General features: G+C 40.0%; 1 protein-coding gene across 1 annotated transcript in view; it reads right to left on the reverse strand.

Annotated features, from left to right (window-relative positions):
• Positions 1-2,014: 2,014 nt before the first annotated feature.
• Positions 2,015-15,004, reverse strand: part of MAP3K7CL (MAP3K7 C-terminal like) — a 48,055-nt gene continuing 35,065 nt past the window's right edge. The window contains exon 6 of the mRNA XM_061421213.1: positions 2,015-3,135. Within this exon, the coding sequence (XP_061277197.1) occupies positions 2,955-3,135 (181 nt within the window). The 3' untranslated portion in view covers positions 2,015-2,954. The remainder of the gene's footprint in view (positions 3,136-15,004) is intronic.

Consider the following 15,004-nt stretch of genomic DNA (forward strand, 5'->3'; position numbering starts at 1 on the left):
TATCTTAAATAATAAAATCTGCTTAAAACTCACACTCCTATAACGACTCACTGTGTTGTATACCTGAAACTAACATGACACTGTTAAAAATCAACTATACTTCAATTTAAAAAATATTAAAACACATACACACAAACCTAGAGAGATGCTGGCTTTTGAGTCATGAATAGATACCTTTTGGGAATATAGTAAAATTTCAGGCTGAGACTGATATGAAAACTATTTAGATATGCAGAGATATGAAAATTATTTACTTAGTATCTCCTTAACATAATAACAAGCGTGTTCAAGTACTTTGACCCTGTAAGATTATTTTCATTCTAGTAGAGTGGAGAGATTTTGGAACTTCATTTCCCTGCTCCCCCCCTGCCGTTTTCTATAAGGTGCCATGACTGCTTGAATTCTGTAAATACGTGTAACCTTCTTCAGGTGGGCAGTGAACAAAAACTAATCCTTGTATATAAAGATCAGTAACTTACCATTGATCCATTCCATTAACCTTAGAAACATATAAATTTAGTGAACAAATCCTCCTCTATATTAGTATTCATGTCTTGAGGTTACTGAAAAAAGAAGATTCTAACAGGATAATAGGGACTTTCACCTTTGGTTAAATGTTTGTTTTGTTGCTGTTTTTTTGTTTTGCTTTTGCTATCTTTGGCATTTTATTTTTGCTGTTGTTTTAATTGGGGTATAGCTCCCTTACAATGTGGGTTTCTGCTGTATAACAAAGCAGATCAGCCATATGTATACATACATCCCCTCCTTCTTGGACCTCCCTCCCACTCTGTCCCCATCCCACCCACCTAGGTCATCACAGAGCTCCAAGCTGAGTACTCTGCACTCTACAAAGCAGCCTAAGGGTGAATAGGCTCGCATAACATTTCAAATTTGAGATCCGTCAAAAAGCTTCATCTTACAAATGAGAAGGCTGGGGCTGAGGATGCTAAGGACCTTATGAAAACACAGCACAGGACAAGAAACCCATGGCCCTGCATCATGTTTCCCCTTGGCATTTGCCCAACCGTCCAGTGATTAGTCTAAGGTACATGGACCTCAGCACCATTGGCACATTGAAAGTGAAAGTCACTCAGTCGTGTCCGACTCTTTGCAACCCCATGGACTATACAGTCCATGGAATTCTCCAGGCCAGAATACTGGAGTGGGTAGCCTTTCCCTTCTCCAGGGGATCTTCCCAACCCAGGGATTGAACCCAGGACTCCCACATTGCAGGTGGCTTCTTTACCAGCTGAGCCACAAGGGAAGCCCAAGAATACTGGAGTGGGTAGCCTATCCCTTCTCCAGGAGATCTTCCCAACCCAGGAATCGAACCGGAGTTTCCTGCATTGCAGGCAGATTCTTTACCAACTGAGCTACGAGGGAAGCACAAGTGCAAGTGAAAGTCGCTCAGTCATGTCTGACTCTTTGTGACTCCATGGAATACAGTCCATGGAATTCTCCAGGCCAGAATACTGGAGTGGGTAGCCTTTCCCTTCTCCAGGGGATCTTCCCAACCCAGGGATCAAACCCAGGTCTCCCACATTGCAGGTGGATTCTTTACCAGTTGAGCCATAAAGGAAGCCTGGGCCAAACAATTCTTCATTGTTGTGATGTCCTGTGCATGGCGGGATGTCCAGCAGCATCCCTGGCCTCTCCTCTCTAAATGCAAGTAGCACTCCTCATTCTAGTCATGACAATAACCAGAATTTGCCAAATGTCCCTTGAGGGCATCAACCCCAGTTAATAACAACTGGTCTACCCCAGGCCATCGTAGTGCTTTAATCAGTTATTCTGTTTTATGTTTTCTGAGCAAATACTTTAAGACATTAATGCATCATTCCAGGATAGAGCTCTAAATTATTTATATAAGAAACCACAATCTTATCAAGAAAAGAGACTTCACTGCTTTTTTGGCACTTGCAAATACAACTAAGAGCAAATTCTGACTAGGGTTACCTTATGCCAACTTTTAGCATACATTAAGGTTAAAAAAAGGAACAAAATACAGACTGGAGAATTTTGATCCATGTTTAATGAAAAAGAAGTTACAAGAATAGAAATGGACATAAAAGAAAGAGATCAATTTGGGGAAACATTGTGATAGAACAAGGGAAGATCATATTAATCCTGAATTTACTCATGTATTCTTATTAGTCATCATTGACCCAAAACATCTCCTTAAACCCAAAACAGAGGGGTAGTTAGAATTTTACTGATGTTTACATGGGAACTCACCAAAGTAATGTCTGTTTCCCCCAGAACACACACAAGCAAAGGCAGAAATGTTTACCAGGAGGTAACGTGGCATGAAGAAAATGCACCTTTATCAGTTTTTCCTTACAACAGCAAGTTAGCACTGTGAATGTGCACTCACACAAACATGCTTGCTGCTAATATTTTCATGAGAAAGCTTTTATGATATGCAACAATATATTCTTAGTGCAATCAATCATTGAGGGATTAAACCTAATGGTGAACATAAATATATGCAGTGAAGTTTCTGACAGTTCACACTGGAGCACAGTTGAAATATTAAAGACATGAAATTTAAAAATACTCCGATGTGAAACTACAGTGAGCATCTTACTAGTCTGTTTCATGGCTGAATTCTGCTCGTGATTCTTAGTAGAAACAGTCAATGTTCTTTATCATTTTCTACCCAGATATATACAGTATGATCATACCTTGCTAAATAAGGAAAAAAAAATGTTTTGAAACGAATTATGATCTCTAAAAACATCTGGTAAAGATTTGTTTTCATTATCTTATTTAAAAGAAAATAGCCCTTCTGTCCAACTAGACTGGCAAGCATGCAATTCATTAGTGTAGACCTTGGCCGTGTGTGTAATAAGGAGAAGCAACAGATTTTACTCGCTATCCCTTTAAAATAAAAAATCTTTTGGCCAGTGCACAGCAGTCACCAACCTCTTATGCTCACACTCAATCATGTCGAGTTAGGACGAGCCCTGTCTCTTCTGATACTGTATTCTCAGTTTCTCCAGTTGTTCTACACACTGGGACTGGGCCAGCTTCAGTGTCCGATTCTCCTCCGTCAGTGCCTCGAATTCCCGAGCCAGCTGAGCGGCATCCAGCTTCTCCTTTTCTGCCTGATCCAGCTTGGCAATGAGCTCCTTTCTGAAGATGCACGGGGCAGGTGAGGCAGAAGCACAAAACGTAATGAAACAAATTAAATTACACAGCAACAGCATACTGGAAGCCGAATATATCATTCCGCTCTGCTAAATCGGACCCATCTCTGCTTCTCCAGTGACTTAGGGTCATTTTTCTAGGTTCACAAATGTTTGCTGCCTTTATTTTATCCCAGCACCTCTATTAGGTATATCCCAAATACTTAAAATACACTTTCGAAAAGCTCAATAAGTCCATCAACAGTCAGAAAGGTGATCCTTTAAAGAGTTCAACTAACTGTAAATGTTACCACTATTTTGGAGAAAAAAGCAGAAAAATTTGTTTACAACTTAAGATGCTACTGTCTTAAGGGTAGGGGGACTATAGTTTGTCCCTTATCTATTAACAAGTTTTGTCCTCCAAGTTCAGATATTACTTCTTTTGTTTTCTGAGTTTAACAAACCTTGACTAAGTTTTTTCGAACTAAGAAATTTCAGTTGCTTCCTGCAGGTTTTATTTTCCATGTCTTTCTCTAGTCCTTATGTATATCTTGTCACTTTAACTACAAAACGATGTATCCACATTTGGTGGGAGTCTGACTTGAGAATTCAGGAAGTAGGCTAAGGTTATTGGAGGGAGCCTGTGGTGATAACGCCTTAAACAAAATCAGTTTTCAATAAATATTTGTAAGTAATTCATTTATATAAATACACATAATAAGGAGGAGAAGGCAATGGCACCCCACTCCAGTACTGTTGCCTGGAAAATCCCATGGGCAGTGGAACCTGGTAGGCTGCAGTCCATGGGGTTGCTAAGAGTTGGACATGGCTGAGCGACTTCACTTTCACTTTTCACTTTGATGCATTGGAGAAGGAAATGGCAACCCACTCCAGTGATCTTGCCTGGAGAATCCCAAGGATGGGGGAGCCTGGTAGGCTTCCATCTATGGGATCGCACAGAGTCAGACACGACTGAAGTGACTTAGCAGCAGCAGCAGCAGCAGCAGTCCATGTTTAGATTTAATAAATTGGGGTGGGGGGCACACGATCCCATGGACTGTAGCCTGCCAGGCTCCTCCCTCCATGGGATTTCCTAGGTAAGAATCCTGGAGTGGGTTGCCATTTTCTATTGCAGGGGATCTTCCCAATCCAGAGACTGAGCCCGAATCTCTTGCATCTCCGGCACTGGCAGGCGGATTCTTTACCACTAGCGCCACCTAGGAATCCATTAATAAACATGACAACCCAAAACAGGTCCACTCCCCTTATATGTGTCGGTTAATCCTAAACTAGATTTAACTGAATTCTCCTTTACCTCCATATAAGGGTATGTCACATTTCTTCCTCCTCTGTAGGAAAAAGTGCAGAGACCTGGAACATCACTTGAACCAAGTGATCAAACTTGACATTTCTAGTAACGAGATCAGTAGATGTTGCATACATCACAAAAGACCCTACATCTTTTCTGTGGTGTGTGCATGCTGTGCTGAGTCGCTTCAGCCGTGGCTGACTCTTTGTGACACTATGGACTGCGGCCGTGCATGCTCCTCTGTCCATGGGATTCTCCAAGCAAGAATACTGGAGTGGGTTATCATGCTCCTCCAGGGGATCTTCCCCATCCAGGGACTGAACCCACATCTCATCTCCTGCATTAGCAAGCAGATTCTTTACCACTAGCACCACCTGGGTATTCCTTCCAAAAAATGCAAATACCAGACAACCTCAAATTGAGGGAAATGCTAAAAAAAATAGCTAGCCTGTACCCTTCAAAATGTTAAAAACAACTCTTTCACATGTTAAAAAACTAAAGAGAAATCAATATGCAATTCTGGACTGGGAAAAAAAAGCTCTGAAGGACATTATAGGGAAAGCGATGCAATTTGTTGTTGCTGTTGTTTAGTCGCTAAGTCATGTACAACTTTTTGTGACCCAAGGACTGTAGCCCACCAGTCTTCTCTGTCCATGGGATTTCCCAGGCAAAAATACCAAAATGGGTAGCCATTTCCTTCTCCGGGGTATCTTCCAGACTCAAGAATCAAACCCATGTCTCCTGCATTTGCAGATGGGTTCTTTACAGTTGAGCCACTAGGGGATGCAATTTAAATACAGGCTATGAATTAGATAACAGTACTGTGTCAATGCTAAATTTCTTAATTTTAATTATGGTACTGAGGTCAAGTGACAGGATGTCCTTGTCCTTAGAAAACATCACTGAAGTATTTAGGACAAAGGAGCATAATAGAGATACAGATACTGATTGACATACACATATATATCTGTATATATATGGGATTCCTTGGTGGTTCAGACGGTAAAGCGTCTGCTCGCACTGCGGGAGGCCCAGGTTTGATCCCCAGGTCAGGAAGATCCCCTGGAGAAGGAAATGGCAACCCACTCCAATACTCTTGCCTAGAAAATTCCATGGATGGAGGAGCCTGGTGGGCTACAGTCCATGGGGTCGCAAAGAGTCGGACACGACTGATCAACTTCACTTTCACTTTTCACTATTTATCTGTATATATACATGTGATATAGATAGATACATATCCTACCTCTCTAAGAGAGAAAGAACCCCAGCAGTGTGCAGCTTTTGGGAGAGGGAGAATAAAGCACAACTGGGGAAATTTTTAATAACTGCTGCTAAGTCACCTCAGTCGTGTCCGATTCTGTGCGACCCCATAGACGGCAGTTCACCAGGCTCCCCATCCCTGGGATTCTCCAGGCAAGAACACTGGAGTGGGTTGCCGTTTCCTTCTCCAATGCATACAAGTGAAAAGTAAAAGTGAAGTCGCTCAGTCATGTCTGACTCCTAGCGACCCCAGGGACTGCAACCCACCAGGCTCCTCCGTCCATGGGATTTTCCAGGCAAGAGTACTGGAGTGGGGTGCCATTGCCTTCTCCTTTAATAACTAGTCAATGCAATAAAGGAAATATGGGGGTTCTTTATATCATTTTTGCAACTTTTCTATAAATTTGAAACTGTCAAAATAAAGTTGCCTTAGAAAAAGGGCAAAAAAGCAAATAAGAATAGAAGTTCTAGTATTTTCTTCCTGCATTCAATGGACTACCTTGTGTACCCAATTTGGTGACCACTGAGCAAAACCAGGCATTGGAAAGAAACACCCCAACAGGGACAAAGGGAAGATAACCTGAACACTGATACGCATACACACAAAGTTCCTTTGGGCTCTAATTGATCTTTGAATCTTCCATGGTGTTTAGAACACAAAGGCTCCCAAAGACAAATTAGAAGTTTGGGATTAACATATACACACTACAATATATAAAATAGATAAATACCAAGGACCTACTGTAGAGCACAGGGAACCATACTCAAATCTTATAATAACCTATAATGGAAAAGAACTTGAAAAATAATTTATATGTGTATATATACATAACTGAATAATTTTTCTGTACACCTGAAACTAACCTAGAATTGTAAATCAACTATACTTAAATGGTTTAAAATGGTTTTTAAAAATGGTTTGAAAAAAGAGTATAGGGAATTCCCCAGCAATCCAGTGATTAGGACTTCACATTTCCACTGCAGGAGGCATGGGTTTGATCCCTGATCAGATTCAGTGAGGCCAAAGAGGGGGAAAAAAATATAAAGTCTGCAAGAAAATACTTGTTGATTAAATATAATTGGAGAATAAGGTACCTCAGGGTCAACACATGTTTTAAAAATAAATAGAAACTCAAAGTACTTAATCTAATTGGGAAAAGTCACACACCTATTAAGAAACAGATGTGAATCGAACCTATTCTTCTGATTAAATGTTTGAGGTTCTTGCCTCTAAACTTAACTTAAGCAATAAACGTTAATAATTAAATGTTAGTTAAGTTTCTTATGGGCTTCCCGTTGGCTCAGCAGTAAAGAATCCACCTGCAACGCAGGAGATGTGGGTTTGATCCCTGGGTTGGGAAGATATCCTGAAGGAGGGCATGGCAACCCACTCCAGTATTTTTGCCTGGAGAATCTCATGAACAGAGGAGTCTGGAGGGCTACAGTCCATAGCGTCACAGAGTCAGATACATCTGAAGCAACTGAGCATGCACACATAGTTTCTAATGTAACTATCTTAAAGAAAGTGAAGTGAAGTCGCTCAGTCGTGTCCGACTCTTTGCAACCCCATGGACTGTAGCTTACCAGGCTCCCCCGTCCATGGGATTTTCCAGGCAAGAATACTGGAGTGGGTTGCCATTTCCTTCTCCAGGAGATCTTCCCAACCCAGGGATTGAACCCGGGTCTCCTGCATTGTAGGTAGACGCTTTACCATCTGAGCCACCAGGGAAGTCCTGAAGAAATTTCTTAAAGAAATTGATTGGTAAAACTTATGTAAGTAAAAAGAGACATGCCTTCAAATCCCTCACCCATCAGATCTATTCCTGTTCTTTTCATCTCTTCAAATTAACTGTGTCACACAAACAGTGGCTACTGTCCAGGTTCCATATCTGATCTTGTTTAAAACTCCTGAGGACATTCATTACCAGTTTTAACTGGTAGGGAAAATAAATCACAAAATCACAGATTTTACAACTAAAAGGAATGGTCGTGATTGTCTAATCCAATCTTCTTGAGTCGGAGAAAGTCAATAATAATTTATTCCTTACTGGAATCAAGAAGACTCGATTGATAGATTTCTAAATTAGTTTCATGTATTTGATAAGCAGTTATACATCTATTTAATGAATACTGTCAAAACATCTGTTACCTCCTGTCCAAGACCTAGTTATATAGACAAGTTGATGCTCATCCATTGTGCTGTGCTGTGCTTAGTCGCTCAGTCATGTCTGACTCTTTGTGACCCCATAGACTGTAGCCCGCCAGGTTCCTCTGTCCATGGGGATTCTGCCGGTAAGAATACTGAAGTGGGTTGCCATGCCTTCTGCCAGGGGATCTTCCCAACCCAGGGATCGAACCCAGGTCTCCCATTTATATAGACAAATTGATGTTCATCCATTAGCAATTCATAATTAAATCCTGGCACATCAAGCTACAAAGATAATCATAAATAGATGATCTGAAGAACAAGTCAATATGTATAGTTGACTAGATAGGGTCTTGCTTTGATTTCTTATTTATCATTTCTATCATTCCCTTCAAAAGAGTTTGATAAAGGTGCAGAAGACCATCATCACAGGAATCTTATTTCTGATGTCAAGAACCTGTAACACAGTTTTCCACATGAGGTACCTCAACAGTGAAAAGGTCATAACCTTGGCTGCACCAGAGATCATCTATTGTCTCCATCCTAAGCTGCATGCTTGGCAAAGGTTTTATTTGCTAAAACAAATAGGAAAAGGGGAAATCCTAGTGAGTTGGTAGGAAAAACTTGAAGACTTTCTGTAAAGTAATTCCAAAATGAAGGATATTCTTTATCTTATAGGAGGTTGGAAATAGATTCATCATTAGGACAAATATTTCTCTGCTTCTGTGAAGACCACTACTATGGCTCTTCGAACTTTCAAAGCTGACTAAACATTTTTATTTGGAAAAGAAAATCCTGGCAGGTTAGCCCCTAGGAGCTAAAGTATTAATTTTAGATAATAAAGTAATACAATACTATCTCTATCATGGGGAGACTTTTAGTTTAAATAAAGATTTAGACTGCACTGTTAGTGATTCTCGAAAGATATGTGCACTTTGCTGTTGAGTATCTAAGTCCAGTTGGATTCTCTTCAATCCCATGGACTGTAGCCTGCCAGGTGCCTCTGTCCATGGGATTTCCCAGGCAAGAGTGCGACTGGAGTGGGTTGCCATTTCCTTCTCCAAGGGTGTCTTCCTGACCCAGGGATTGATCCCACATCTCCTGCATCTCCTGCGTTTGTAGGAGGATTCTTTAAAGGCCCAAATCTTTATGACTGGGGCACCAGTGGAAAGTGTAACCTCGTAGTCTGATGAAATCTGGGATACTGGGATTTCACATAAAGCTCAGTCCTAAAATGAAAGAATCCCCTTGACCACATCTCTGCCTCTTGGAGCAAAGTGAAGAGTCAAGACACTTGTTTGGCCCTTCTACTCATTCACGCAACATATATTTGTTGAAATCCTATTGCAAACCAAGCCCTGTCCTCCATTCTCGATTGCTTAGTTAGTCTCAGAAGTGTATCTCCCCTGTTGGAAAACGAACACAAATCCTACAACTTACCAAAAACCATCTTATCTGTATTAGACATCTTAGGAAAGAGGGTCAGATTTCGTTCCCTCATTACTACATACCCTGCAAACACTTGTGGAGAAATATCCTCATTCACTGTTTCTTTATAACCCTGAAAACCTACTTTCTGAGGGCTGTGTAAATATTTCAGGAAAATATGCTGGGAATGAAAAAAAGCGAGGTTTGGTTTTCAACGTTTGCTAACTGTGGTACTGTGGGAAGAAAACTTCCCTGAAGTCAAGCAAGTGAAACACATAAAACTGAACTTCCACCATCTGGCCCTTCCCTGCCCCTCACCCTCTTTGTCCCGTCTTTGAGAGTTTCCCCAGAACACAGGTTAAAAACCTCTGAGTTCCAAAATGTAACACAGGAATATCACAAAGAAATGAATGTTTCTGGTGAGATAGAAAAACCTCTTGCTGCTGGAAATTTCAAAACAAATTAAATACCATAACTAAAAACAAATCAAAATAGGGCTGTTTCTAAACTGACTTTACAAATTGCTTACACTCCATTTTCCTCCATCCCAATATATTCTCCTCAAGTGAGATATTGCTCCCTCAAGCATCATTTTAAACACTTTAAAAAGATGTGAAGGGACTTCCTTGGTGATCCAGCAGTTAAGACACTGCACTTCCAATGCAAGGGGTGTGGGTTTGATCTCTGGTTGGGGAACTAAGATCCCACATGCCATGCAGAGCAGCAAAAAAAAAAAAAAGACAAGAACTGCTGATCAGATGTTAATTGTGGTATTCCCCCTATGAAAACCCTTTTCTAAAGTTTTGCCATTAAAATTATATATCCTTTTTTTTTAACTCAATAATAAAAAGACAACTCAATTTAAAAGTGGGCAAAGGATCCAAATAGACATTTCTCCAAGACGTCATAGAAATGTCACAAAGCACATGAAAAGATGTTCAACATTTTTAGCTATCAGGGAAGTGTAAATCAAAACCACAAAGAAACATCATTTTATAGCCACTAGTATGACTATACGGAGAAGGCAATGGCACCCCACTCCAGTACTCTTGCCTGGAAAATCCCATGGATAGAGGAGCCTGGTAGGCTGCCGTCCATGGGGTCACTAGGAGTCGGACACGGCTGAGCAACTTCACTTTCACTTTTCACTCTCATGCATTGGAGAAAGAAATGGCTGGCACTGCAGTGTTCTTGCCTTGAGAAGACAGCCTGGTGGCAGCCGTATGGCGTAGCAGCAGCAGTATGAAGCGACTTAGCAGCAGCAGTAGCATGACTATAACCAAAAAGACATAATAAGCGTTGGCAAAGATGTGGAGAAATTGGATCGTTCATACGTTTCTAATGGGAATATAAAATGGTGTAGCCATTTCAGAAACAGTCTGGCAGCCCCTCAGAAGGTTATGGGGCTTCCCTTGTGGCTCAGCTGGTAAAGAATCCTCCTGCAATGCCGGAGACCTGGATTCAACCTCTGAGTTGGGAAGATCCCCTGGGGAAGGGAAAGGCTACCCACTCCAGTATTCTGGCCTGGAGAATTCCACAGACTGTATAGTCCATGGGGCCACAAAGAGTTGGACACGACTAAGTGACTTTCACTTCAGAAGGTTACACGTGGGACTATCACAGGACCCAGCAATTCTCCTCCTAGTAAAAGTGAACGGAAAAGATACATACCCACAAACACTTTTACATGAATGTTTGTAGCAGCATTATTCATAATAGCCAAAAACTTCAAAGAATCCAAAGGTCCATCAACTGACAAATGGATAAATGAACGTGGTATAACCATACAGTGGAACATTATTTGACAATAAAAAGAAATAAAACACAGTTGTATCTCATTTTATTGCACTTTGCTTTATTGTGCTTCACAGATACTGTATTTTGCTTTTCTTTTTTTTTCTAACATTTGCTCATTTTGTGTCTCTCTATTACATTTTGGAAATTCTCAAAATATTTCAAGCTTTTTCATTATTACTGTATTTGTAATGGTAACCTGTGATCCATGATCTTTGATGTTATTATGTAAAAAGACCACTATTTTATGAAGGTTAGCATTTATTAGCAATAAAGTGTTTTTATATTAAGATATGTACTTTTTTGGGTTTCCCTGGGGGCTCAGCAGTAAAGAATTCACCTGTGGTGCATAAGCTGCAAGAGATGCGAGTTCAGTGTCTGGGTCAGGAAGATCCCCTGGAGAAGGGAAAGGCAACCCACTCCAGTATTCTTGCCTGGAGAATCCCACAGACAGACTGGCAGGCTACAGTCCATAGGGTCACGAAGAGTCAGACACGACTGAAGCAACTTAGCATGCACGCATGTACTTTTTTAGACATAATGCTGCTACACATTTAATAGATTACATAGTATACTTAATAGATTAATAGTATAAACATGAAAGTGAGGTGAAAGTGAAAGTTGCTCAGCCGAGTCCGACTCTTTGAGACCCCATGTACTCTACAGTCCATGGAATTCTCCAGGCAAGATCACTGGAGTAGGTAGACTTTCCCTCTTCCAGGGGATTTTCCCAACCCAGGGATCTAACCCAGGTCTCCTGCATTGCAGGCGGGTTCTTTCATATTCACTGGGAAACCAAAGAATTTGTGTGACTCTCTGGTGCGATGTTCACTTTACTGCCCATGGTCTAGAACCAAACCTGCAATACCTCCAAGGTCTGCCTGCACTGACACATGCCTCAACACAGATGAACTTCGAAAATATTACACTAAGTGAGAGAAGCCCGTCACAAAAGACCACATACCACGTCTCTGAATGAGAAATGCATGATTCCATTTCTCTGAAATATCCAGAATAGGCAAACACACAGAGTCAGAAAGTAGATGAGTGGTTGCCAGTGGCTGGCAGGAGGAAGAGGAATGGGGACTGACTACTCAGTGCATCAGATTTGTTTTTGGGGGTGATGAAAATATTCTAAAATTGTGATGATGGTCGCACAGCTCTGAGTCTACCAAAAAACCCCTGAATTGTTTCTTTTGTTACATAACATTTTTCAACCCAAATTTTCTAAGAGTTTACCTCTTTTCCTGATATTCTAAGTCAATCTTCCCACCACCACCACCCTAGCCACACCCCACAACATGTGGGATATTAGTTCCCTGACCAGGGATCTAACCTTCACCATATCCTCCCCGCATTGAGTGGAAACTCAGAGTCTTAACCACTGCACCACCAGGGAAGCCCCTCTAAGTCAAACTTTTAAACACTACAGCACCTAACACAATTTTTCTTACATAGAGCAACAAGTGGTTTCTCCTCTGAATGAGATAAAACACAAAGCAAACTTTACTATTATAAATTTAAGTTTATTATTTTTTAACATATTTTAAAAATACGTATTTAATAATAGTATTATTAGTATTTAATCGGAGAAGGCAATGGCACCCCACTCCAGTGCTCTTGCCTGGAAAATCCCATGGATGGAGGAGCCTGGAAGGCTGCAGTCTATGGGGTCGCTGAGGGTTGGACATGACTGAGCAACTTCACTTTCAATTTTCACTTTCATGCATTGGAGAAAGAAATGGCATCCCACTCCAGTGTTCTTACCTGGAGAATCCCAGGGACGGGGGAGCCTGGTGGGCTGCCATCTATGGGGTCACACAGAGTCGGACACGAATGAAGTGACTTAGCATAGCATAGCATTAGTATTTAATAATACTAAGTTTACTACAAACTTTACTGTTATAAGTTTAAATTTTAGAACTAATTAGAGTTTAACTCTACCTTTTCTTTTTTTTTTTTTTTTTTTTTGCTGTGTCGAATGACTTGCAGAATCTTAATTTCTTGACAAGGATTGAACCCAGGCCCCCTGAAGTGGAAGTGCAGAGTCCTAACCACTGGACTGACAAGGAATTCCCAAAAACACATTTAAGGCATGCAAACAATTCAGTGATAAATTTCAAATGTCATAAAATATCTATGGGAGTTTGGGTTGACATACACACATTACTATATGTAAAAATAGATAGCTAATAAGGATCTACTGTATAGCACTGCTGCTGCTAAGTCACTTCAGTTGTGTCTGACTCTGCGTGACCCCATAGACAGTAGCCCACCAGGCTTCCCCATCCCTGGGATTCTCCAGGCAAGAACACTGGAGTGGGTTGCCATTTCCTTCTCCAATACTGTATAGCACAGTATACTACTATACAGACTTCTCAATAAGTCTGTAGTGACCTATATGGGAAAGAATCTAAAAAAGAGTGAATATATGTATGTGTGTGTATATATATATATATGAATATATATATGTATATGTATAACTGACTTACTTTGCTATTGTAAATCAACTATACCACAATAAAAATTTTTTTTAAATACTAAAATAGATAAAAATGGAATCCTAAAATATGTTCAATTAACCCACAGGATGTCAAGGAAAAAAACAAAGGAAATGGCAAGGAAAAAAAAAAAAACAGAGGAAACAAAAGGAAAACAATAACAAAATAACCAACTCAAGTTTATAGCCCAACAAAAAAAAAATCTCATTTCTATGAGTTTCCATTCCGTACACAAAATTTATATGTGTTCTATAAAAATGCTCATAATATTTATTGAAAAAAGTATATATATATATGTTATGTTACTATATTTGTACTTATATAAATATATTTATTCACATACAAAAGGGTTAGGAAAAAATAGGCAAAAATGATAGTAGAGTTTTGCAAAGCTGTCAGAATTATTGGTAAATTTTTAAAGCTTTCAGTAAAATTGTCTTTTTTTTTTCAACTGAGAAGAGAAAACTTCCCAATGAAAGTAAGAAGCAGCTGTTTGTATATCACCGGTCAATAAACCAGAAACTATTCTTTAAATTAAATTCACCCTATTGTGAGTTTGTAATCTTAGAAAATGTTTGATTCTCTTTATCCACCCAACAGACAAGATTTAAAATAATATATAATCAACTCTTCTCTCCCCTCCGTGAAGTCTCTCAAACTAGATCCAGGGAGACCCCCTCTGGAGACGAGAGTGAAGTTCAGTTTAACCTGTGCCCACATGGCTCCAACATGTAAAAACTCTCTCTTAAACACCTGGGTTAATATGGACAGTTCCCCTCTCAGTGTGGTATGGAACATTCACTGCACAGCTGAACGCAGTGGCTGTTCTTTTTTTTAACGCTTTATTTTGTACTGGTGTTATAGCCAATTAACAATGTCGTAGAGTTTCAGTGGACAGCAAAGGAACTCAGTCATATATATCCATTCTCTGGATGTATATATATCCAGTCATAGATATAGATATATCCAGAAGCAACGTAATCAGTCACATTTTATTAAATATAGGGAAGAAATGCTCATCCAAATGATTGAAAAATGAAGAGCTGATTTATTTCAGTCAAATCCATTTGGTCCACTCTATTTTGACTAAGTATTAACAACCTCAGATATGCAGATGATACTACTCTAATGGCAGAGAGTAAAGAGGAACTAAAGAGACTTTTTTTTTTTCCCTTTAAAGAGCCTCTTGATGAGGGTGAAATAGGAGAATGAAAAAGCTGGCTTAAAATTCAACAATCCAAAAACTAAGATCATGGCATCCGGCTCCATCACTTCATGGCAAAGAGAAGAGGGAAAAGTGGAAATAATGACAGATTTTATTTTCTCAGGCTCCAAAATCACTGCAGCCACAAAATTAAAAGACAATTGCTCCTTGGAAGAAAAGTTATGACAAACCTAGACAGTGTATTAAAAAGCAGAGACACCACTTTGCTAACAA

The sequence above is a fragment of the Bos javanicus genome, chromosome 1 (assembly GCF_032452875.1).
Source record: "Bos javanicus breed banteng chromosome 1, ARS-OSU_banteng_1.0, whole genome shotgun sequence".
Taxonomy (NCBI): domain Eukaryota; kingdom Metazoa; phylum Chordata; class Mammalia; order Artiodactyla; family Bovidae; genus Bos; species Bos javanicus.